The sequence below is a fragment of the Zeus faber genome, assembly GCF_960531495.2.
Source record: "Zeus faber genome assembly, chromosome: 19".
NCBI lineage: Eukaryota > Metazoa > Chordata > Actinopteri > Zeiformes > Zeidae > Zeus > Zeus faber.
The window spans coordinates 3,716,206-3,738,963 of NC_137206.1; the positions used below are offsets into that span (position 1 = coordinate 3,716,206).

The window sequence follows — 22,758 nt, forward strand, 5'->3', positions numbered from 1 at the left end:
ATGTCCAAACGAGCAGAGTTCCTGGGCTCAGTTTGCCGGGAGAATGTGGAGGATTTCCTCAGGTTCATTCAGCTTCATGTGAGTGGACGTCGCCTTCTGAGCTTCCCCGACATTCAGACCTTGCATAGGAAAGTGTTTTAAAGTCAGTTTTTATTTTTTTATAATATTTTTAATTGATTTGGGTTTTTTTCCAGTTCCTAAACACTTGCCTTGCTTTCTCACCTGAAGGAAACTGTTCTAAAAACAGTTCTTAAGCTCATGTCGTTCATAACCTGTTTCTACATGATACCGACTCTGCCCTGCCCCAAATATGTAGAACTTACCTTTATACTGAGCTTCAGTACTTGATGGAATAAGAGAGTACATTTTGTTCAGATTTGTCTTTAAAAGTATTTGATAGAATTCCCTGGCGTAACTTAAGTGAAGATAACTAAAACAGAGGTGAAATGAACAGATCCAAATATCTTTCATGAAGGCGTGGTTTCCCATGAGAAGATGGTCTGAGATGTTTGTGTTGTGGAGCAGAAGGACCCGACGGAGCCCTTCGACGTGGGGGAGGTCCTGCAGGAGCTCCCCAGGGACCAGAAGGAGGCGCTGTGGGGCCGCCTGGCCTCACTGCTGCAGGGCGTCCTGCTGGAGCTGCACCCGGATTTCTGGGAGGGGCTGCCCGCCAAGGGGCGGGGCCACACCGAGGAGGAGGGGCCTGCTGACCCAGTGAGTCCTTCCCACCGGTCGGGGGTACGGTCGGGGTCCAGGATCTGAGTCGCGAGGTCACAGGCCAAACATAATTTAAGATCCCAACCATTTAAGTTTATTCCAGTCCTGTTACCCACAATGCATCAGTGTACAACCGGCCCACAGACGCTTTGATGTGGAACCGCTGAGTGCAGCAAGAAACGATCTGAGAAGATTCGCGCTGATTTGATGTAAAGGGATACGCCTCTCTTTTTCGGGAGCTTTCACAGGAGCTAGGCTAGCTGATCCCCTCTGCAGCTATGTATTGAGCTAACACGTTAGCATGGAGCTTCTGGTCTGAATCTGGGGAAGGCAGACTAGAAGTGCCCCCCTCCCCGTCCACACATGAGGGTCCATCTCCCACTGTACCAGTGTGGACAAGTGTTGATCTCGTCTCTTGTTCTGATATTCATCTGTGTAGTTATTGATATCGATTCCTCTTGCGTCCAGAAGTGGAGCGTCTGGGTGGTGGAGGCCGTCACCCTGGTGTGCCGGGCGTCGCTGGAGGTCTTGCAACCCGGGGACTCGCTCAGCGCTCTGCTGGAGGTCGCCACGCTGCTGCATGGTGCGTCACCGCGGCAACCACATGATATGAAATCTGAAATTTATCAGAAAAAAACTTTTTACAATTTTGACAGTGATAAACTAGTTTTATCAGGTAGTCCAATGAGATTGTTTAACGTGACCATTTAGAATTCGTACGCAGATATCATGTTTATCGACATGATATGAAATAGTTGAATTGTTGTGATATTCATTTAAAAATCTAAAAATAATATAAAACAACAACAACTCTTAGACTTGTACTGCACACGACGATGACATTGGAATGTAAGCGTATTATTCCCACATTGCGTTTGTTTGCTCTCTCTTCCATCCCTCCCTCCAGACGTCCTGGTGGAGCTTCCTGTCTGTGACTCCGCCCCCCAGCTGCAGATCCAGCTGCTGTGCGAGGCCTGCTGGAAGAAAGGCATTCTGGGAAAAGAGATGTTTGGACGCACCGCCCTCCTGCACGTGCTGCAGAGGAGCTTCACACTGAAGAAAGCAGTCAGTCCAAATGAGGGAGGGAGGGAGGGAGGGAGGGATGAACGGATGCATTGACGCATGAACTGATAGATGGATGAACCGATAGGAGGATAAATGGATGGATGAATGGATGATTAGATGGGTGAACGGATGCATTGACAGATGGACAGATAGATGGATTAACTGATAGATGGATGAATAGATAGATGGATGATAGGTAGATAGAAGGATGGTTGGATAGTAGAATAAATAGGTAGTTGGATGAATAGATAGTTGGTTGGATAGATAGATGGATGGAAAGATAGATAGAAGGATAGATAGAAGGATGGATGGGTGATAGATACTTTAGGTCGATGGATATATTTCCCAGCAGCTCACATCAAAACAGAAGGGATAATAATAAAAAAAAAACAATAGAACATAAGTATAACATAAGTGCCAATATCCGGGGAGACGTGAAATATACAATCAAACTCACAGTACACAGTACACAATAAAATATATACTATTATTAAATATTTAATACAAAAAAATAAGACCATTCAATTGTTAATTACAATTATTTCTCACAGTTGTTTTTCTAAAAGTTTGTAATGATGACAATGACCCTCATGCTTTTGTGCTGTTTTCTTTGTGGCTCCAGGGGCCGGAGATCCAGAGAGTCTGGGAGCTCCACAGCGTCCTCCTGGACCTGGACTTCAGCTCAGAGGACAACAAGCAGATCATCGACCTCCTGCTGCAGTGCTTCATCACCCTGCAGTACATCCGACACGACGACGTGAGGACACCTCGCCTCCTTAGAAGGACAGCATGTTTACACTGACTGTCCTCGTAAGGACACTGGGGTTTACAGTGTGTCCTCAGAAGGTCTCAGGTTTCGACTGTTCTCATAAGGACCCCAGGTTTATAACTTGTGTCCTCATAAGGACACTAGGGTTTACAGTGTCGTCGTAAGGACATCAGTATTAGACTGTCTGTCCTCATAAGGACACCATGTTCGTAGTGTGTGTCCTTCTAGGGACACCAAGTTTTACAGCCTGTGTCCTCAGAGACATTATGGCGTCCCGTTCATGTTGTGGCGTCTCCCTGTCGTCATGGAAACAGGGGAAGCGGTTCCTGGTTTTCCTGTTCAGCTGGAGCGTCGACTTCATTTCTATGATTCATGGAGTCGTCAAGAACCAGCTGCAGTTCTTCAACAAGTAAGATCAGGACATGGTGGTCGTAATGTTATTAATAATAACAATCACCATCATAGTTTGTTTTGTTTTTTTTATCCGATTTTGAGGTCTTTCCTGGGATACAAAAATATGAACTTGGCTCCAAATCTGTCATGAATTTGTACCGATAGAAACTTTCAATGTTTTTATTTTCATTCGTGTTCATTAGAAGATATAAATCGAAATATAAATACATCATATATATACAGTGTATATTTCTATTGTATTCCTGTTAATTCCAATGGAAACTTTCCACCTTTTTGAATATTCCTGGAACGTTCCCGCTCTGAGTTTGTATATCTTGTATCTTGATGAAACAGGGCGTGTCTTCCCTCCGCAGGTCCCTGGTCACTCACATCGCAGAGGTCTACTTCAGGGCCTGGAGAAAGGCGTCTGGAGACTTCCTGGAGAAGATGGAGACTTCCTGCCTCCAGGACCTGATGCAGAACTGCATCCTGCTGCACAGGAAGTCCCCGGTGCTCCCCAAGGCCCGGCAGGTAGACTTCATACTTCATTCAGTACATTTAAGCGACGAGTTTCCTCAACAAAGAACTTTTTATCCATCTTTTATCTGTTTGTTTGTTTTTTGTTTTTTTGTTTTGTTTTTTTTCAATTAATGTATAAAATAAGTTCTGTGGTTAATACAAACTGAGAGATTATTTGAAGTTTTTCATTATTATTATTATTATTATTATTATTATCATCTTAATTATTATTTTTTTGTAATTGTATTTATGTTACTTTTGAGATCATTTTATAGTGAAAGTTAAATCTATGATATAATATATATATAATATAATATATAATAATAATAGAGAGAACATAATATTAGTCATTTACGAATAACAAAATGTTGCTGAATGTTTGATAATGCCGTGTTCAATGTTTGTCGTCCTAAAGTGAAGTGAAGAGAACTCCCATGAGGAGGAAGTCAGTGAGTGAAGATTCACTCACTGTTGACTCCACTGTTGAATTTGGGCAGAACCTTCAACCTGGAGAGAGACGTTCGTTTGATAGAGCTCTCCACGGAGCTCTGGGGGTTTTAAAGAGAGGGCCTTGATGTTCCTCGTGTTAAATTCCTCCTCTTCCTTCTCCTCACCTCCTCCACCCCCTCCACCTCCTCCTCCTCTCCAACCTCTTCCTCCGCAGATCGTGAGCTTCTTCCACAAGAGGAAGGGCGACCAGAACGTGGACAAGATGCTGCACCACCTGTACAAGCCCATCCTGTGGAGGGCGCTCAGTGTAAGCACTGGGGGACTCGACACGCTCCGTGTGGAAAACCCTTTGTGTTGATGTTTACTTTCACCATAACGACTCTATTTCCAAGCCGTTTATATTTACAGTTTACATCAACGTCAGATCTCTTAATTTCCATGGAGCAACCCTTGAATCCGACTGGGGAAAGGTTGTTTTATGGCCGTCGACGTGTTCCTGAGTTCCTGAGGATTTTAATGTGGAATGAATACGACGATAAAGGAAATGAATAAAAAATGCCCAAATATAGGAAGCAATTCAGAGAAAGCAGGGTGGATATTTATGTGACCGCTGGTGTAAATGCGCATGACACATTATGGGTTTTCATATCAATTACATTTTTCATTTCATTTAATCAATTAAACTTTACAATAACAAAAAACTTTTGAAATAAGAAAAAGTGGCTGATAACAGTTCTTCTAAAAACTCCTCTTTTACTGCTGATCTGTCAGTTATAAGTGTGAACCAAACATCCCATAATGTCCCCTCCCCCTGGCCCCAACATCTTCCTCCCTCCTTCCTCTTCCTCCTCAGGCTCCAAACTTCGAGGTGCGAGCCAACGCCGCGCTGCTGTTCACCGAGGCCTTCGCCGTCCACGACCCCACGCAGAGCGACGTGGACGCCACCATCCAGAAGCAGCTGGACGCCATCATGGTACGGGCAGCTTGTGTCGCGAGATCAAAATTGCAAGGCTGCACTGGATTCCTCTATTTGGTCAGCTCCGGCACAACGGCAGCTCTAGGTTTTATCGGAGCAAGTCTCAGTCCCAAAGTGACGACTGTCTGCGGTGATGAAAGGTTCGACTCCCAGTTGGAGAGTCGGTTGTCGGCGAGTCACTCGGTGAAAAGAGTCGTTCCGTTTTTCTGCCTCTGGGTTGGTTTGGTTCAGTCGCTCTGAGCGGGGGAGGACTTCCTGAACAATGAACGACAGGAGGAAGAGACGGCTCAGCGCTGAGCTGTGAATGGAGATCTGGAGTTCAAATGGTTTTATTTGTGTGGACTGCAAAGAGTCGCTCAGTCACATTCAAGATGAATTCCATTCAAAGTGCAGACAAACAAAGTCTCACCGGGCTTGTCTCTTAATCTGATCACCGAGGTGAGACGTCTCTGGATCGTATTTAACAAATATGTTGTAGGATCAGCCTTTTATTTCAGTCTTAAGTACAAAAATGTATTTAATTTAGAAAAAAAGAAGTGGTCTCTCAGACGGGAGCCAGCTCCCACCGTGTGCCGCCAGAGCCGACTCCTTCGCGTTCCCCGTTTCTCCAAACAAAACAAATAGAAATAGTTTGTTTTTATTTTGGATTATCGTTTTTTATTGCCGTTTATTAATTAAACGAAACAAAAAGAGCCCCGTGCACAACTTTGGATGCGTGTATGAGCCACATTCTGCGACTGATACAACGTGTACTGTAGCACGGTGCTAACGCTCCCTCTGGAAGGGCAGATGGTGGAGTGTCATATCGACACGCCTGGCCCACGTGTCGCAACTTGCTCGTAAAATAAGGTGGGGCACGGCACCGGGGTCGATGCGAGCAGAATGCCCTCATTTGAAAAACTGGCTGTTGTCAGGACGTCTCAGCCCAGCGCAAAGCAAACATGACAGAACAACTACACCTCAGGCATCACAACGTGGTCCTTGTCAAAGTGGCTCAGATCCTGACCACGCCACATCAACTTCAACAACTGACTTCACTTGCTGCCTAATATATCCCTAATATATTCATAATATATAACAGTATATATATATAATAATAATATATACGTGTGTGTATAACAGTATATATATTAAATAATATATAACAGTATATATATATATAATAATAATAATATATACATGTGTGTGTGTGTGTGTGTGTGTCTATATATATATATAATATCAAACATTTTATATATAATAATAATGTCCCACCCCTTGACAGGTGCCATTAAGACCAGATGATCCATGATAAGCCCCTTTCCCACATCCAATCCATAACATTGCTGGATAAAAAATATCTGGCAAAGACAGTAGGTAGTACTTCCCACATTGGCCTCCTTTACGGAGAAGTTCCGTATGGAGTCTGTTCCCACATTAGATGACTGTTACAGATACAGTACCTCGTTCCCGTGCGGGAGGAGTCTAATATCCCAAAACCAGGCAACAGAATCCTTTTTTTAGACCAGTGTTTCCGTTCTCCCTCTCCCTGTCCGCTCGCTCCCTCTCCAGCTCCGCCCTGCGGTGCAGCCGGCGGGCAAGAGAAGCGCTTGGCCCTGATGTCCCCCCCACAGTGGCACCGCACCCCTCACTGTAAAAGACACGTCTAGGCTCTGAGCCTTGAGGTGTCTTTGCCATTTTGAATGGAATTGAGGGAAATGTAGAGTAATCCACCGTCACAGAGCATCTGGTGGATTGCCACTTTAAAGGTTGTCCTTTTCTCAACACAACCGTCGACTGGGTTATTAAAGAACGCTGCGGTGCTGTTGGATCTGTGGTTCTGCAGGTTCTTCTGGATGACCCCCACCCCGTGGTGCGCTCCACGGCCGCGCTGGGGGTCTGCAGGGTCCTGGCCACCTGCTGGGAGATGCTGCCCCGCACCGTCATCACGGACTTCCTGAAGAAGCTGGTGGTGGAGCTGTCGGCCGACGCCAACTCCGCCGACGTCCGCTGCTCTGTCTTCAAGGTGGAGAGCAAACCTTCTCATTCTTCTATCCATGCTGTACAACAGTGTTTCTCAACACGGGGTTCGCTATACAAGTAAAAGTAACTTGTTCTATAAAAATATTTATAGAACAATTATATGTATGAAGTACAGTTCCACTTCCTGTCCGGACAGGTAGTAGTAGTTTTAGTAGCAATGAAGAAGTAAACTATCCCAGTAAAAACCCAACACGGTTTTCTATATAATAGAACTATTTCCTGTCTGGACAGGAAGTGCAGTAACGTTGTGCCCCTCAGTGTCTGACCATGGTGCTTGACAACGCTCTGAGTCACCCCCTGCTGGAGAAGCTGCTCCCTGCACTGAGGAACGGCCTCCACGACGTGTCAGAGAAGGTGCGCACGGCCTTCCTGGACATGCTGCTGAAGGTGAAGGCCGTGCGCGCGGCCAAGGTAACGCTCCACCACAGGGACCGGGGAGATTCCAGGGCACTGTCGTTTTTTAAGGTTCCTCTTCCTCTTCAACTTTTTATTCTCTGACGCTCAGTGGAAGTAAATGATAGAACGATGAATTCAGGAATGGTTTAATCACGTCACTCAACCCTTGAGAGGAGTCGGTTGTTGAAAAAAGGCGACAGGCCACACATCTCGTACTAAAGCAGAGATCTGTTTCCAGCTCAGGGTTTCCTGCAAATCAACATTATCTTTATTTTATTTGCTGGAACTGTTTGGCTTCTTGTAAAATAATGAAAAACAAAAAGTACCAAAAAATAAATGTTAACATTATAATTTACATTTAATTTAATAAAGTATTTTTGTTCATATTGTTTTATGCCCCTTCTGCTTAGCCATAAAGATATACTAAAAATACTTTTTTTCCCTTAAATTCATGACCCAAACATCATTTGAGAAGATTCTAATTAATTTCACTAAATTAATATTGTTACCCACAATGCTCTTGTCCACTATTTAAAAATACAAAACAAACAAAGTGCAATAAGAGCTAAAACCCCCAATTCAACAAAAATCTGCTGGAAAAAAAAAGTATTCCAACATAATGTTTTATGTAAACTAAAATGCAAAGAAAAAAGTAAAATAGCAGATAAGTCATTTAATCACTTTGACAGAGTACACGTTTATTCCAACGGTCCACTCAAAATGGACCCTAATGAAGCTGAGCTAACCCTGCAACAGTTCTGGGACGTGTGCACCATGGACCACCTCCTGGCTCGTCTGGCCGTGGACTCGCTGCCAGTCTGCAAGCGCCTGGTGACCCTGCTCTTCAAGTCCTTCTTCCCCGTCAACGAGTCGGAAGGGGAGTGGTGCCTCCGCTGCGTCTCCCTGATCCAGATGAACCCCAGCGCCGCCCGCAGGTTCTACCAGCTCGCCTACCTGCACACCACGCCCACCAACATAGGTCAGTACCACACAGCGCCTCACTTGTGGATAGAATTGTCCGTCTCTTGGCAATATGGTGGAGATGTTCTGGTAATTTTGGGTTAGGGGTTAGGGTTGGGGTTAGGGTTATTTGTCCTTGAAAAGTGATAGTGGGGTTGAATTTAACTCACTTTGGGTACAATTATTAAAGTTCAAAGTGGCATCCTGACAGTTTTTATCACATTACAGAAGTAAGAAATTAGATGATAAGTATGACAGCGGTAACTTGTAAATAACAGAGGGCCAAGTACAGAGCCCCGTAGGACCCCACACATGACATTACAACACTCAGAGGTCACATTGCCGTGAACTGCAGTGTGTGCCCTCTCCGATGGATAAGACCTAAACCAGGAAAGTGCCAAAGCTCTCATGGCAATGCGTGTGTCAAGGTGATCCAGCAGCGTGTTAGCTGAAACATGAAACAAAAGGTGCGATGAGACAAAAAACTGATTGAACAAAATGTTTCCGTTCAAGGCCCTGTATATGGATATATTTGAAAAGGAATTTTTCTCTGCGTTTTGGCCCTGTGCACATGAAAACGGTGTGTTAGGAACTGGAAACAACTGTTGGGGAAAAGGCCTTCCAGGCTGGAGGTTTTCTAAAGCTCTGTTTTCCGTGTATCCGTGTGGAGGAAGTAAAACAGAGCTTGTTGAAAACGCCGACGTCAGCACCTCAACCTGCGTCAGGAACCTACAAACCACGTTGCGTTGTTCTCCGCGTCTCCACTTAAGGTCTCTCCAGCTTTAGGAACAGTGTCCGTGCAGTATTGATTATTATGAAGAAGCTCAACGCGCTGCGTGGTCCTCGTGTTCTTCTGTGCTTTTTGACATCTAGTTGATGACATCATCCCGCTACTGGCCTGACATGCTTATGGAAGCCTTTTAAAAGGTTTTTCCTTCTGCTGTGGACGGAGAGATTTTCTAAAAAAAAAAAAAAAATCCCTGATATTTTTTTTAAATGGACAATTAACAACTTTTGCGCCGCTGTCGCAAAGACAGCGGATGGTTTAGCTATCACTCAGAGCGCTCCGCGTAAATGATCAACAGCATTTTGGAAATAAGAGTGAAGAACAAAGTGTGTTCACCGAAGAATTAAATTGAAATTGTCACAATTTTTGTTTCATTCCATTTCTTTATGTTGGTTGCTCAGTCATAGACATCCATAGATGCTGCATTGAACGCTTGGGCCCGTTACATCAACGTCGCCGCCATATTGGAACGGGCAAGACTGAGCTGTAAACAAACAGTCAACGGGGGGAGCTGTGCTTTTTCTAGGTAAAAAGCAGTAAAACGTTTACATTCCCCAACAGATTTCAATGAATCGTTTTAGGGTTAGGGGGGTCAGATGCCACTTAGATTCAAGGGTTTATGATGCACCTGGAGTAGATTGCTCTAGCCTACGACATTTCCTCCAGTGGTTGCACATCGGTTGATGCACTTCCTGTGACGCACCGTCGTTCATTTTCCTGGGGATTGGTACCCGGTGGCAGTCCAAATGCACAGTGATATGGAGGTTTATAGGGAACCCATCCAAACGCCGATGGTCTCATTATTTAACAGACATTACACTGTGCAATCAACATTAACCTCTTAATAAGAAGCTAAAGCAAAAAAGTTGTCTATTGCTCCTTTAAACTAAGGGGGGCAAAATGCGTTTTCAGAGATATTCATATACAGTGCGTGTGTAGATGAGGCCTAAGAAAACCTGATTCCTCCACATTCCAGATGGCCCCCACGTCTTCAGCACCGGTATTAATTCCTTTGAATTCATGCACAGATATCACATGATCACATCTTATGTATTCAAACTCAATATTGACGTCAGCCCATAATTACCGGGGAAAGACTCCCACATAACCCGCGTGCGGCTGATTCACCTTGACGAGGGTTGAGGAGCTGATTTACATTTTATTGAGCGTCTGAGCATCAGCATGCAGAGCTGCTGCTGCTTCCTCCGGGAACCACACGACGGACGCTTCACATCCTTTCAATAATGCTCCCACGCTGGAGCTGCGATTAGAGGCTCTCTGCGTGGACTGGAGCTGGAGTGTGATGGAGGTCCACGCCTCACTCGGACCTCCACGGCTAGAGGGGCTGAAAGAAGAGATTCATCGGAAGTTTAGAAGCTCTGGAAACTGTTTTTTTTGTTTACCAAGGGTTGATGGAATAGCGATAATGTATGATATAGACATTAATAACCAATCTTCTAATCAATGAATGTAAAGTAACATACATCATTAATACCGGCACTCTGCGGTCAATTTCGGTAGAGAGAAATATTCTATGGAAATATTCAAATAATGTACAGTTCATATAAGAAACGGGGCTCAGTTGCTGTGGCAAATGTTAATTCGTTCACTCATAATCTTTGTTTAAAAATTCTCTGAAATCACATTTCGGAGAAGACCTTCCTGTGTAACGGCGGAGAAGCACAAAACAAGTAAACAAATATGAATAACTTGACATCACGACTGTATGTTGTAGGGCTGGGTATTGTTTAAAAAATACCAATACCAGTACCGTAAAGTGATACCGAAAGCAATGTAGTACTTCATTCCATACCTTTTTTTTCTACTACACCCATCATGGGAATGGAAAGTGTTTTGAAAGTGTTCAAATTATTGAAAAATGTATTAAATAACTGTACATAACTGTACAACAAAGTATTTGGGTGGTGTCATTTTAAACAATCACACGTCGCGTTAATTCCAAGAACGCTGGTGGTGATTGGCTGTGAGCAAAACCAAACGAATAGTCTTTTTCTTTCTAGATCTTTGTACAAAAAAGATGGAATGCAAGTATGGCTTAACTGGAGAAGTTTCTATACTACCTAGTATTGGATTATTTTAGTCGATTTTATGATTATTAAATTGTATTATTATTTTTACACAGAGTATTTGTTCCATTGCATCTAGGACCGAGTTAGTCTGCAGGTGGAGTTCAACTTCTCCACCCGCAACGCAACTCTTTATTCATTCTTTACTCGTCAACAACTGCTACAACAACTCTGTCCTGTGGACGAGCTGTGGGACGAGCAGAGCTCAGCTTTTGGTTACACAACCACCACCAACCCCCCTCTTTGGAGAACCATCTCACCACCGCCCCCCCGGCCAACCACACCAACCCACCAGCGCCCGCCACCCTGCAAACCCCCAGTGCTCCATCTGTGCTTTGGCAATTGCAGTTAAAATGGCGGGGGGTGGGGGTGTGAGTCACTCGCACCCCCCCTGCCCTGCAGACCCTGCTCTGGTGGCGTGTTGTTCGGAGTAGGATTGGTGTGCGAGTCTATGTGTTCTAAGCTAATATGAGAGGAATTAAATTTCGGGACGGACAAGAGGCAGTCGGGGCAGGAGCGTGACAGGCAAGACCGCAGCCGCCCGCCACATCCCCACCCACATAGCTCACACCCCACCCGTCCCGCAAACCCTAGGCCTATTGTGTATGTACTGAGTATGAGTTCTGGCACTGGGAGAGACGGGCGAAGCGCAACCAGGTCAACGCAGGGGCACAGCGTCAGTCGATACTTTAAAGGTATTGATTACCAATCCCCAGCCCTGATGTCTTTTGTGATGTGATGTTTATCTGCATTCACCGTCATTCTAGTCCCTGAACAGCTTGGCTGTATATATAATATAATATAAAACATACTGTATAAAATATTAACCATTATTTATTGTTGTTGCAGTGAAGCTGATGCTGTCGATCCGTCGTGCTCTGAACAGCTGCATCCAGACTGAGGTGGAGTCGACTCAGCTGGACGACAGCAACAAGGAGAACAGCAGCGTGAGAAGCCGACTTCCTCACTTTTCATTCACTTAAGGCCTCAAATCAAGCCACAGGATCAGCGTCATCAGCGTCGCCTACGGCTTGGATTGAACATCTTTCTACAGAGATTAAAGATGAAATTATGACACAATTGATCAGACGCTTTCGTCCAAAGCGACTTACAATTTATTCATACGCCGATGGAGGCGGCCACGCAAGGCTCATTTGTAGCATGTAGGAGTTAAGTGTCTTGCTCAAGGGCCAGGAGCAGCCAGGAATTGAGCCGGCAACCTTCCCATTACTAGCTCTACCTCCTGGGCCACTGCCCCAAAGATGCAAGATGTAGGGCTTAAATAACTCAGCTTTTGAGAGGCTGGAAGAGGCTGGAACTTACCTAATTTCCGAGGAGCTGGGCTAGTTGAACCCCTCTGCCAGCATGCATTGAACTAACACAGTTAGCATGCTAACACAGTTAGCATGCTGACCGTCACCCTCTCTGCACTGGACACGGTGGAAGAAAGAACGACAAAAAGCTTATTTCCACAAAAAGTGTCACTTTAATCAATACATGTGTTATTTCAAGAAAAGCAACTTCAGTTTGATCGTTATGTTGGACGATTATTAGATGATGAAAACTTCCTGGTTGGGGTGGGGTCGTGCAGGTGGAGAGCCTGCTGTCAGCAAAGGACTCGGTCATCACGGCCGGCCTGCTGGAGGTGCTGGTGATCCTGTGGAAGAGCGTCGAGAAACCCCTGCAGAAGAACCAGAAAGCCCTGCACTACACCGTGGCCAAGTTCAGCTCCGTGTTCTCCAAGTACCTAAACACCTTTGAGGTGAGTCGCAGGGTTTTAGGATACTTTGAGTCATTCTGGGAATAACACATTCAGGACATATCCAGTTGGACACCATCTTGACAGCTCTGCTTCCCTGTGAGTCTCCATCTTGTTAGAATGAGTTCAATCTATTCAAGTTCTAATCCTCGTAACAAGGCAGTTTGTAATACCTTGGTAAAATACATTTTAGAACGATAGATAAATGGATTTGTAGATGATGGATGGATGGATAGATACTGTATTTTCTCAAATAGTGACCTTGGACCTTTATTTACCTCAACTGCAGAAGGTACCAGGCCTTTATTGGAATCCGGCTTATTGTATATATAATATTATTTTTTGGTTTTTGTTTTATTACCGGTTCATATTTGAGGGAATATGGTTGGATGGATAGGTAGGTAGATGAATTGATAGATACGTAGATGGATAGAGGGGTAGATACTCATCCTGAGGGGAAACTGCAATGTCCCAGCAGCTCAACATAAACACAATAAGACAAAAAAATTATATGGAAATACAATAAAAATACGAGAAAAGAAAAAGGGCAAGATATGGAACATTTTGGAAAATAACCCTTATTATGTAAAAAACACATTTTGTAATAAACATCGTAAGTGCAATATGTAAATTGCAGATTGTTGTTTTTTTTCCATTCTTTTTTTTTAATGCAAAATATGTAATATTCAATAAATGATGCAGTGAGACACCAGCACTACATTCTGTTACATCAAGGGTCACACTTCCGTACATGATGAATTTCCCCAGGAGGTTGAAACGTAGAAACGGAAACCCAGGTGTTATGAAGCCTCACTACGTTACAGTGGGGGTTGTGTTCAAGTTGTGTGGCGTGTCCTGCAGGACGAGCGATGCAAGGTTCCCCTCGTGCTCCTGGCCTCCATCATGCCTGCAGCCGCTGTTCCAACGTTCAGGTGATCTGGAGACGTTTTGCTGTCACTTCACCTTCCTCTCTCTGCATTTTGAAATGTACACATTTTAACAGGTTACTAGTACTATCTTCTCTTTACTTTTCCTTTTCCAACACTGTAGAAATATGAAATTCTAACATTTGTGTCATCAAAAAACCAAAGTGACAAATATTCCCAATTTTTACTCATTCAGATCTTTGTTGAATTTCGGTGGGGTTTTGTTTTTGCGTTTTTTCCGTGGTGAAATGCAACAGTTAGTATTTTTTTCATGTGGGCATTCAGCGATTAATGGAAATTATTTTCCCTAAAGCCCAAAGGTACTGTTATTAATGTTAAATGTAACATTTTCTTTTGGACGTTGGGGATTTTGGTATCACACACACACATTCAAGTCTCCTGTTGTAGTTACTTTGTGGCCCACAGGATGGCGCCACTAGCTGGTGTTCTGTTGTGTGTTCCATGGCTGACGGCAACGGTCACAACGCCACCACCACTGTCATTGTTCAACGACGCAGAGGCTCCGTTTCTTTGTCGTGCGTCCACTGACGCTGGCTTGTGTTTCCAGCTGCGGAGTGTTGTCCAAGCTGCGGCGCATGGACCCGGCCGCCGAGCGCTCGGATTTCGGCCAGCTGATCGACTGCATGTGCAGCTGGAGGAAGATCTCCGAAGTCCTGGAACTCATCACCGACTGGCTCACTGAGGCTCTGCCCACGAGCACGGTGGGCGGCACAGCGCCCCCTGGGGGGCGGGCTGGGAAGTGGGATTAGACCCCTGCAGTCAACTTTATTGTTTCAGAGGGTTATGTTATTACTTGTGTGTTTTTTAACTCATACTTCCTTTGCTCATCTCTGCCCCAGAAGAAGGCCGGTGCTGGTCGTAAGGTCCAGATCCAGCAGGCGGTGGAGGCCCAGCCGGACCTGGGGCTCTCCTACCTGGACTACCTGCTGAGCAGCTCCTCCGGCAGGGAGAGCGTCCTGGAGGGACCGGCGGCTCTGGGGCGGCTCCACAGAGCACTGGGCACCTGGAGGGTGAGACGGACACATCTGTCGTCTGGATTTTAAACGCTTCATGGAGTGGGACGTGAATATTACAACGCAGCTCATTTAACACACAACACCTGACTGTAAAGACAATATGAAAAACTCACTAATACTGTTCCGACATAGTATCACAATTACTTTATATATACAAGTAAATACAGTATGGTATATTGGTAAATATAAATATATATACCAACTTTACACATATAAAGTATTTTGGTATATATTCCTATAAACCATTATTGTTGTTTTTGTTTTCTTTATTTATACAGGCAGTTTATATTAGATAAAGGTATATTGGTATAATTTTAGGACTGCGTCTGTTGGGGACTGAGGACAAACAAATCAGTTAACGATGAATTAGAAAACCATCATGACTTTCTTGTATTATAAATATGATAGAAATAAATAAGAATGTTTCTAGTAGAGCAGCAAATCATTAGTAATTCATTCATTTAAATAATTATCATTATTTTGACTCTTTTCACATACAAATGTACGATAAAGTACAAGCTAAAATACACAACAAGACTGCGTGTTATAAGTTAAGTTTTTAAACTTGAAGGACGTCTCCGGGCCTGGACCCACCCCTCGGGTTGAAGGTGGAGGGTTTAACTTTAACACTTTAGATACCAGAGTCGATGTGTTGACGTGCCGCTGTGTCTGCAGTCGCTGCTGTTCTCGCGCCTCAGCCCCTCGGAGCCGCATCCCAGCGTCCGAACGGCGCTGAAGGCCCTGGAGCTGGAAGGACGACTCAGCGTCCACCTGCAGCACCACGTGAGGCCCCACCCTCAGTATATCAAGTACCACCATACGTTTTGACAAATACCTCAATGTCGACAATATGAGGATATTTTGGGGATAATTATTGATGCGTCTTGAAGATATTTACGGTATTAAAGGTATTAAACGACACCTTACTGTATTTATAGGTGGTGCCACTTTTTCTCATTTTCTTTCCTCGGGTTCCTGATGTTTTCTACATCATCATGTTAATCTTCGCAGAATGTATGGTTCATGGTCACTGCTCTGATATGAACTGAGCTCGAAGCGAAAGGAGAACGTTGAAACAACGGATTAAAAGAACATCAGCGGCATCGTTCACGTCACGGTGCCGTCGGGCCCTTAAGACCTGCTGCGTCATTAGAACGGAGGAAGTCCATGTATGGGGTGTTCCTCCGAAGGCCTCATCCTGTGACGCTTCATCCACAAACTGACTGGAGTTGATGAAGTTGTTGTTGTATTGTTCCGCTTTCTGTGGCTCTGGAAATACTTCCGGCAACACAAACTGCTTTCCTTCCCATGTGACGTCTTTCTACTCTCTCTACCTCGCCTGCCGAGGCTGCGGTGGTTCTGAACCTTGTCCACGTCCAGGAGCCTCAGTTTGATCCATTTGATCAGATTGAGTCCCTGTGAGCCAATCAGAGATCAATATTCTTATTGTTATGTCTGATTAAGTGTCTGGACTCCCGTCGTTATTCTATATTCTCTCATTTCAATGAAATGAACCGTGTAGATTGACTGTTCATCATGTTGCCGGGGACCCCCTGGAACCTGTTGAAGGACCAGCCCGGGGGGTCCCCGGACCCCGCATTGAGAAGCTCTCCAACCCTCTTCTCGCCTGCAGAGCCCGGAGGGTCGCGACTCCCTGCTGGCCCTGGAGAACATGGCCGCCTGGGTGGCCAAGGGGGCCCTTCGCTTCCTGGTGAGTGCTGCCGACGCCCAGGGGGAGGTGGCGCTGCAGCTGGCCAGGGACACAGTGGAGGTGAGGTCCCCGATCGATACACATGATCAGAACACGATCAGAACGTTATAAGAACCCCATCAGCTCGAAGCGGAGCCTTTTAATGTGGAATCATTTAACCGATTTGACCCAACGTCGGCAACTATTTGAGTCAAAATCATCCAGCTTCAAATTATGTCGTTAATAGATATCAAATTAAACTAATTCACAGCACCAAACCAGCTTTTAAAATAAGGAATTCCTGGAATTGTAGATGATTCAAATGTTTCTGTTTGGAAAAATAAAGTAAAAAAAAAACAAAAAAAAACAATTGGCAGGGCACTTTAGTCTCATTTTATGTATTCTAGGATTAAAGGCATTTTTAACATTACTCTGAAACGTTGATGTCAAAAAATTGAATATATATAAACTGTGTGTGTGTGTGTGTGTGTGTGTGTGTGTGTGTGTGTGTGTGTGTGTGTGTGTGTGTGTGTGTGTGTGTGTGTGTGTGTGTGTGTGTGTGTGTGTGTGTGTGTGTGTGTGCTGTATATTTAATATAAACATTAAATCAACCACCTCGATGTGGTCCCCGGGCGGCTGGTTTAAGACCCCTGGCCCTTCCGCGCAAGATGGGATGTCATGTGAAGACGCCCTCATTTTGGGACCACGTCCCAACATTGAAAGCTGTGTTTACAGGCCTCACAGAGCTGTCACTGCTGTGTGCAGCCACTCGTCTCTGCTTCCCACTGTTTCATTTTACTCAATACGCTGTTTTGGGCGTTTGGCGATCCTGCCTCCTGTGGAAGGTTTTTGTCGTTGTGCTGCTCTTCAAGTTGTGTTTTCTGCTTCGCGCTCATGGCGCCGCAACGTAGCGGTTTGTCGCTTTGTTTCCCAGAGCTTCCTGTCCCTGTGTCGCGACGTGCTGCTGGTGGGTTTGGGCGACGACGCCTTCAAAGGTGAAACTCTGCGACTGTGCTCCATGATCCTCGTGACAGGTGAGACACCCAACCTCTATCACCCACAACCATATCAGGCTGGGCCACACCTCAATACCACTGTATGAGACCAAATATTGTTATGATGTCATAATATCAGACTGGATTTGCTTATAATATCTTTATTATTGTTCATTTTGTCAATATAATTTGGTTCATATATATTTGATCACATCGTCTCCCGTCCCCCAGAGAAGGGCTTCCTGTCCATCCCTCTGCTGCTGTGCGTCCTGAAGGAGGTCACTGAGAGCTTGGTCCGAGACGAGCCGAACCAGCAGGAGGTCCAGGGGGCGCTGCTGGGCGTGGTGGCCAACGCCTTCCAGAAGACGGTGGAGCTCCTGGCTCTGAGGCTCCGGAAGGACCCGGAGGAGGGCAAAGCGGTGCGTTCACTTCCTGTTTTTTCCCCGCTGGCCTGGGCTGATGTGATGAACCGTTCTGTTCTCAGTTCCTGGTTCCTCCTGAGCTTGACACACTGTGGAGTTGCATTCAGAGCACCGTCGCACCAGGGGCTCTGCGGCGGCGTTTTCCGTTATCCAGTTTTTGACCTGGAAAACCTGTTGAAGTCCGACATCTTTAAATCTCTCTGGTCATAACGTCCGGTGAAAATAATTCCCTCCAAACACTATTTGAATGAGTGCTGGGTGGATGCGCTTCGGGGAAAAAAAAATCCGCAGATCTGTTCATTTTCTGCGCTCAGCAAGTCACAACGCTGAGCCAATCAGTTTGGACGATCTGAAGCCGACCTTTCACCTCTGACCAATCACGTTAGTGGATATAGAACTAAGCCCCGCCCCCTCCCTGGTGGACAGCTTGTAAACGCGGAGCAGCGTCGACGACTCTGAGGAGAAACAGAACGATGATGTCATCGTTGGGACACATACATCCATAGTTTGGTGTTTTTTTGGATATTTAAGTTCAACCGAAGCCGACGCTAAATATTCATTGTGTAAAATAGAACACCACAAACTTTATGATTTATTTAGACCGACTGGCCTTATTTATTTTGATCAAAATGTGATTTTAGTGAAATGTTAATGAACGTGGCTGCACTTGTTACTTATTGTTCACAAATGGAAAGAATTGGATTTCAAGTTGTAATATTCATAATATTTATTTATTTATTTTCATTTTAAATATGAAATAAATACATTATCCTTGTATATCTGCATGCCTTGATGATGTCATTCTCTATATAACCTGCTTACCAATTGTTTTTAAGCTCAATGAACACAGATAATATTTGATTGAACTTCCCCCGTTTGTCCTGGACGTTGGAGTCTTCTGCGTTGTCCGGCTCCAGTTTGTTCAAACGGAAACCGTGTTCTGCAGGCGGAGAAACGTCCCCGTCATGCACCACCAACTCCACACACCATCACAGTGCACTGAGAGCACCACCAACTTCAGCAGGTCCTGTGATCCACTCCTGCAAATAACTCTCTCCCTCTCCCCCTCTCTCCCTCCCTCCCTGCCCCTCCAGCTGTGTCAGGCTTCCTCCTCCGCCCTCTCAGACTTCCTGCAGGTGGTGCTCATGTGGGCGGGGCTCCCCTCCAACCCCCTGGACGGCGTGTTCTCCACGCTGTTCGCCGCCGTCATCGTGGAGAACCGACACAAGCTGCAGAAGGTGACGAGGCCAAACTCCACGTCCCCCAGAGAAAAAGATTCACATTTGAATTCTTGTTATTGTCCTTTTTTGTCGGACGCCAGATCAGCACGAAAATGTTTTGGAAGTTTTAGAGCTTTTAAAAGATGGCGTTGAAACGACTGAATTTTCAGAGTTTCATTTGTAATTTGACCGTTATTTATACAGGAAGGTCAAACTGAGATGAAGAAACTATTTTTATAAACAAGTTTTCTTTAAAATGTTCTGATAAAGGACATTAAGCCTCCATTATCTGACTGGACGAACACATCGAAGACTTCCAGTCGTTCAGTCTTTAAGCCTTTTAGTCTTTTAGTCTTTTAGTCTTTTAGTCTTTCAGTCTTTTCGACTTTCAGTCTTTCAGTCATTCTTCCAGTCTTTTAGTCTTTTACTCTTTCAGTCTTTCAGTCTTTCAGTCTTTCAGTCTTTCAGTCTCCTAGTCTTTCAGTCACTCTTCCAGTCTTTCAGTCTTTTACTCTTTCAGTCTTACAGTCTTACAGTCCTTCAGTCTTTCAGTCCTTCAGTCTTTCAGTCTTTTAGTCTGAAGTGCAGCTAGACCCAGAGGTATGGATGTGAATGTGAGTTTTGAGCTCATCCAGGAATCTGAAGTTTCAGGACATTCTACATTTTAACAAAGGGAAAGTGTGTGTATACACAGTATGTATATGTGTGTGTGTGTGTGTATATATATATATATATATATATATGTGTATATGTATACAGTATATTTCTGTCCGTCTATGTGTGTATATATGTGTTCATAGCGTATATCTTTATTTTCTTCTGGCCTTCTCTTCAGATTTCTCATCCTGAGGATCTGGTCGTTCCTCATCAAGTGGAGCAGCTTCCTGCTCTGTCCAGCATCCTGATGGAGGTCGTCCTCAGGTCGCCCCAGGTCACCAGGTAGGACACGAGGGCTGCTCTGTGTGGAGGGATGGAGGGATGGATGGAGGTCGTCCTCAGGTCACCAGGAGGACGACCTCCATCCATCCCTCCTCCATCCCACTAGCACTACTCTGTGAAAGGAGGATGGAGGGATGTATGTAAGGGTGGAAGGAGTGAGGGAGGGAGGGATGTATGTATGGGTGGAGGGAGGGAGGGAGGGATGTATGTATGGGTGGAGGGATGGAGAGATGGAGGGATGAATTAACCCTCTCCTCCCTCAGACTCTTCCTCTCTGAGATCGTTTCCTCTCTGGATTCTGAATCCATCGACTGCCTGACGCTGCTCGCTGCCGCTTTGCACGTGCTGTCCGTCATCAGCCACAGTGAGTTTATATATGTACAATGTATGTACAGTGTATGTATAATGTATTTTATTATATATGTATAATGTATGTTTAATGTATGTATAATGTATTTTATTATATATGTATAATGTATGTTTAATGTATGTATAATGTATTTTATTATATATGTATAATATATGTACAATGTATGTATAATATATCTATAATTATGTACAATGTATGTATAATGTATTTTATTATATATGTATAATGTATGTATAATGTACGTATTCATTATTCATATTATTTATGACGCATAATAATAATACTAATAATATTCTATATATCTATCTTGTTGTTGCAGCGTCTGGGTGCAGATCAGATGTGCGTCGTGCGGCGCTCTCCGTCCAGAAACGTCTTCAGCAGAACGTGGCCACGCCCTCCAACGCTGCCCAGCACAGGTGGGAAAACACTTGAAATATGATTTATTACACTACAAATATGCATTTATTACATTTATTACACTTTTAATAAACATCTATTACACTTTTAATACATCTATTACACTTAATACATTTATTACACTTTTAATAAATCTATTATACTTTTAATATATTTATTACACTTTGAATACATTTATTACACTTTTAATAAACATCTATTACACTTTTAATACATTTATTACACTTAATACATTTATTACACTTTTAATAAATCTAAACCTCTCTCCTCCCTCTCCCTCTCTCGCTCTCTCTCAGGACCATCTATGAATCCTCCCTGGAAACCCTGAGCAGCATTCTGTCTTCCTGATCGTTTCATCCTCAAATTAATGATAAAAAATAACAATAAATAATATTAAAGATTACAATACTGTGTATACAGTCATCTTCTATTTTGTGTATTTCTGTTTTATTCTGTGTTGTGTTTTATTTCATTGTTTCCTTTTTGTGTTTTGATACCAAACTGAATATTAAAATATGATTATAATATACTTTATATAATATGACATCTTATATTAAATATTAATATTGGATTCTCATCTTTTTCCACCCTCTGTTGCAGTGTAACTGCAATAAAATGCTTCATAAACCAAGTGATGTTTGACTGATATTTGATGGCGGGAAGGAGATGTTGATATTTGATTGATATATTTTGAATAAAAATAATTGTTCTAAATGTGAATCATATCATGACATTAGTAGAGCTGCTTCAAAATAATAACAATAATAATAATAATAATAATAATAATAGAATGAAAAAATAAAGAATTACATTTGTCAATTGCTGCTGTAGTAAGAAATTTGGGATCTGAAAACGGGATCATGAGCCCAAAAAGTTTGAGATTGTTCTGAAAACTCAGAAGTGTGTTTGTTTGTATTTTTTGGCTCCTGAATCCTAAATCACCAGTAAGATGTTTATTTCACTTCACAAAAGTGTATTGACAGGTCATATCTTTTATAACATTAAACTGCAGTAATCATTTAGTAACTACATTCAAATATTCATACCTTGGGGATAGAAACAAACACTTTATCCTGTGAATTCAGTCACATTTTCATGTTTTACATATTTCTGTATTTTTTACTTTTCAAGGCTGTTGATGCTCATTTTACTCTTGATTCTTTTACAAGATTCCTCCTTTAAAACAAAATGTTTAACTTAAATTCTCTTGGCTTTCAGGTTTTAAGTATCTATTCTTATTTGTATTATTTCATCTTATGTGATTGCAAACGCTGTGTCTGTTACCATGGCAACCCATCACTTGCTGTGTAGCAATGGGGTTGCTGTGTCTGTTACCATGTCAACCCCATCACTTCCTGTGCAGCGATGGGGTTGCTGTGTCTGTTACCATGGCAACCCTGTCACTTCCTTTGTAGCAATGGGGTTTCAGTGTCCATTACCGTGGCAACCCCATCACTTCCTGTGTGGTGATGGGGCTGCAGTATCTGTTACCATGGCAACTCCATCAATTCCTGTGTGGTGATGGGGTTGCCACAGTAACGGACACAGCAACCACATCACGTCCTGTGTTGTGAGGTGATTGCTGTATCCGTTTCAATGGCAACCCCACCACCTGCTGTGTAGCGATGTGGTTGATGTTTGTTACCATGGCATCCCCATCACATCCGGTGTAGCGATGGTGTTGCTGTGTCTGTCACCGTGGCAACCACATTGCTTGCTGTGTAGTAATGCAGTTGCTGTTCCTGTTACCGTGGCAACCCCATCACTTCCTACGAGCGATGGGGTTGCAGTGTCCGTCATCATGGCAACCCCAACACTTGCTGTGACGTGATGGGGCTGCTG

General features: G+C 43.9%; 1 protein-coding gene across 1 annotated transcript; it reads left to right on the plus strand.

Annotated features, from left to right (window-relative positions):
• Positions 1-21,319, plus strand: ncapg2 (non-SMC condensin II complex, subunit G2; the record flags this gene model as incomplete). Its single annotated transcript, XM_080020052.1, has 26 exons — positions 1-78; positions 526-714; positions 1,186-1,300; positions 1,625-1,782; positions 2,405-2,539; positions 2,866-2,960; positions 3,319-3,475; positions 4,128-4,220; positions 4,767-4,886; positions 6,715-6,894; positions 7,170-7,322; positions 8,064-8,286; positions 11,991-12,088; positions 12,733-12,903; positions 13,762-13,832; positions 14,395-14,548; positions 14,687-14,857; positions 15,539-15,646; positions 16,497-16,634; positions 17,488-17,587; positions 17,780-17,967; positions 19,065-19,208; positions 20,026-20,129; positions 20,393-20,493; positions 20,819-20,915; positions 21,213-21,319. The coding sequence occupies 26 exons, from the start codon at positions 1-3 to the stop codon at positions 21,262-21,264; spliced, it is 3,393 nt and encodes a 1,130-aa protein (XP_079876178.1). The 3' UTR covers positions 21,265-21,319.
• Positions 21,320-22,758: the final 1,439 nt, after the last annotated feature.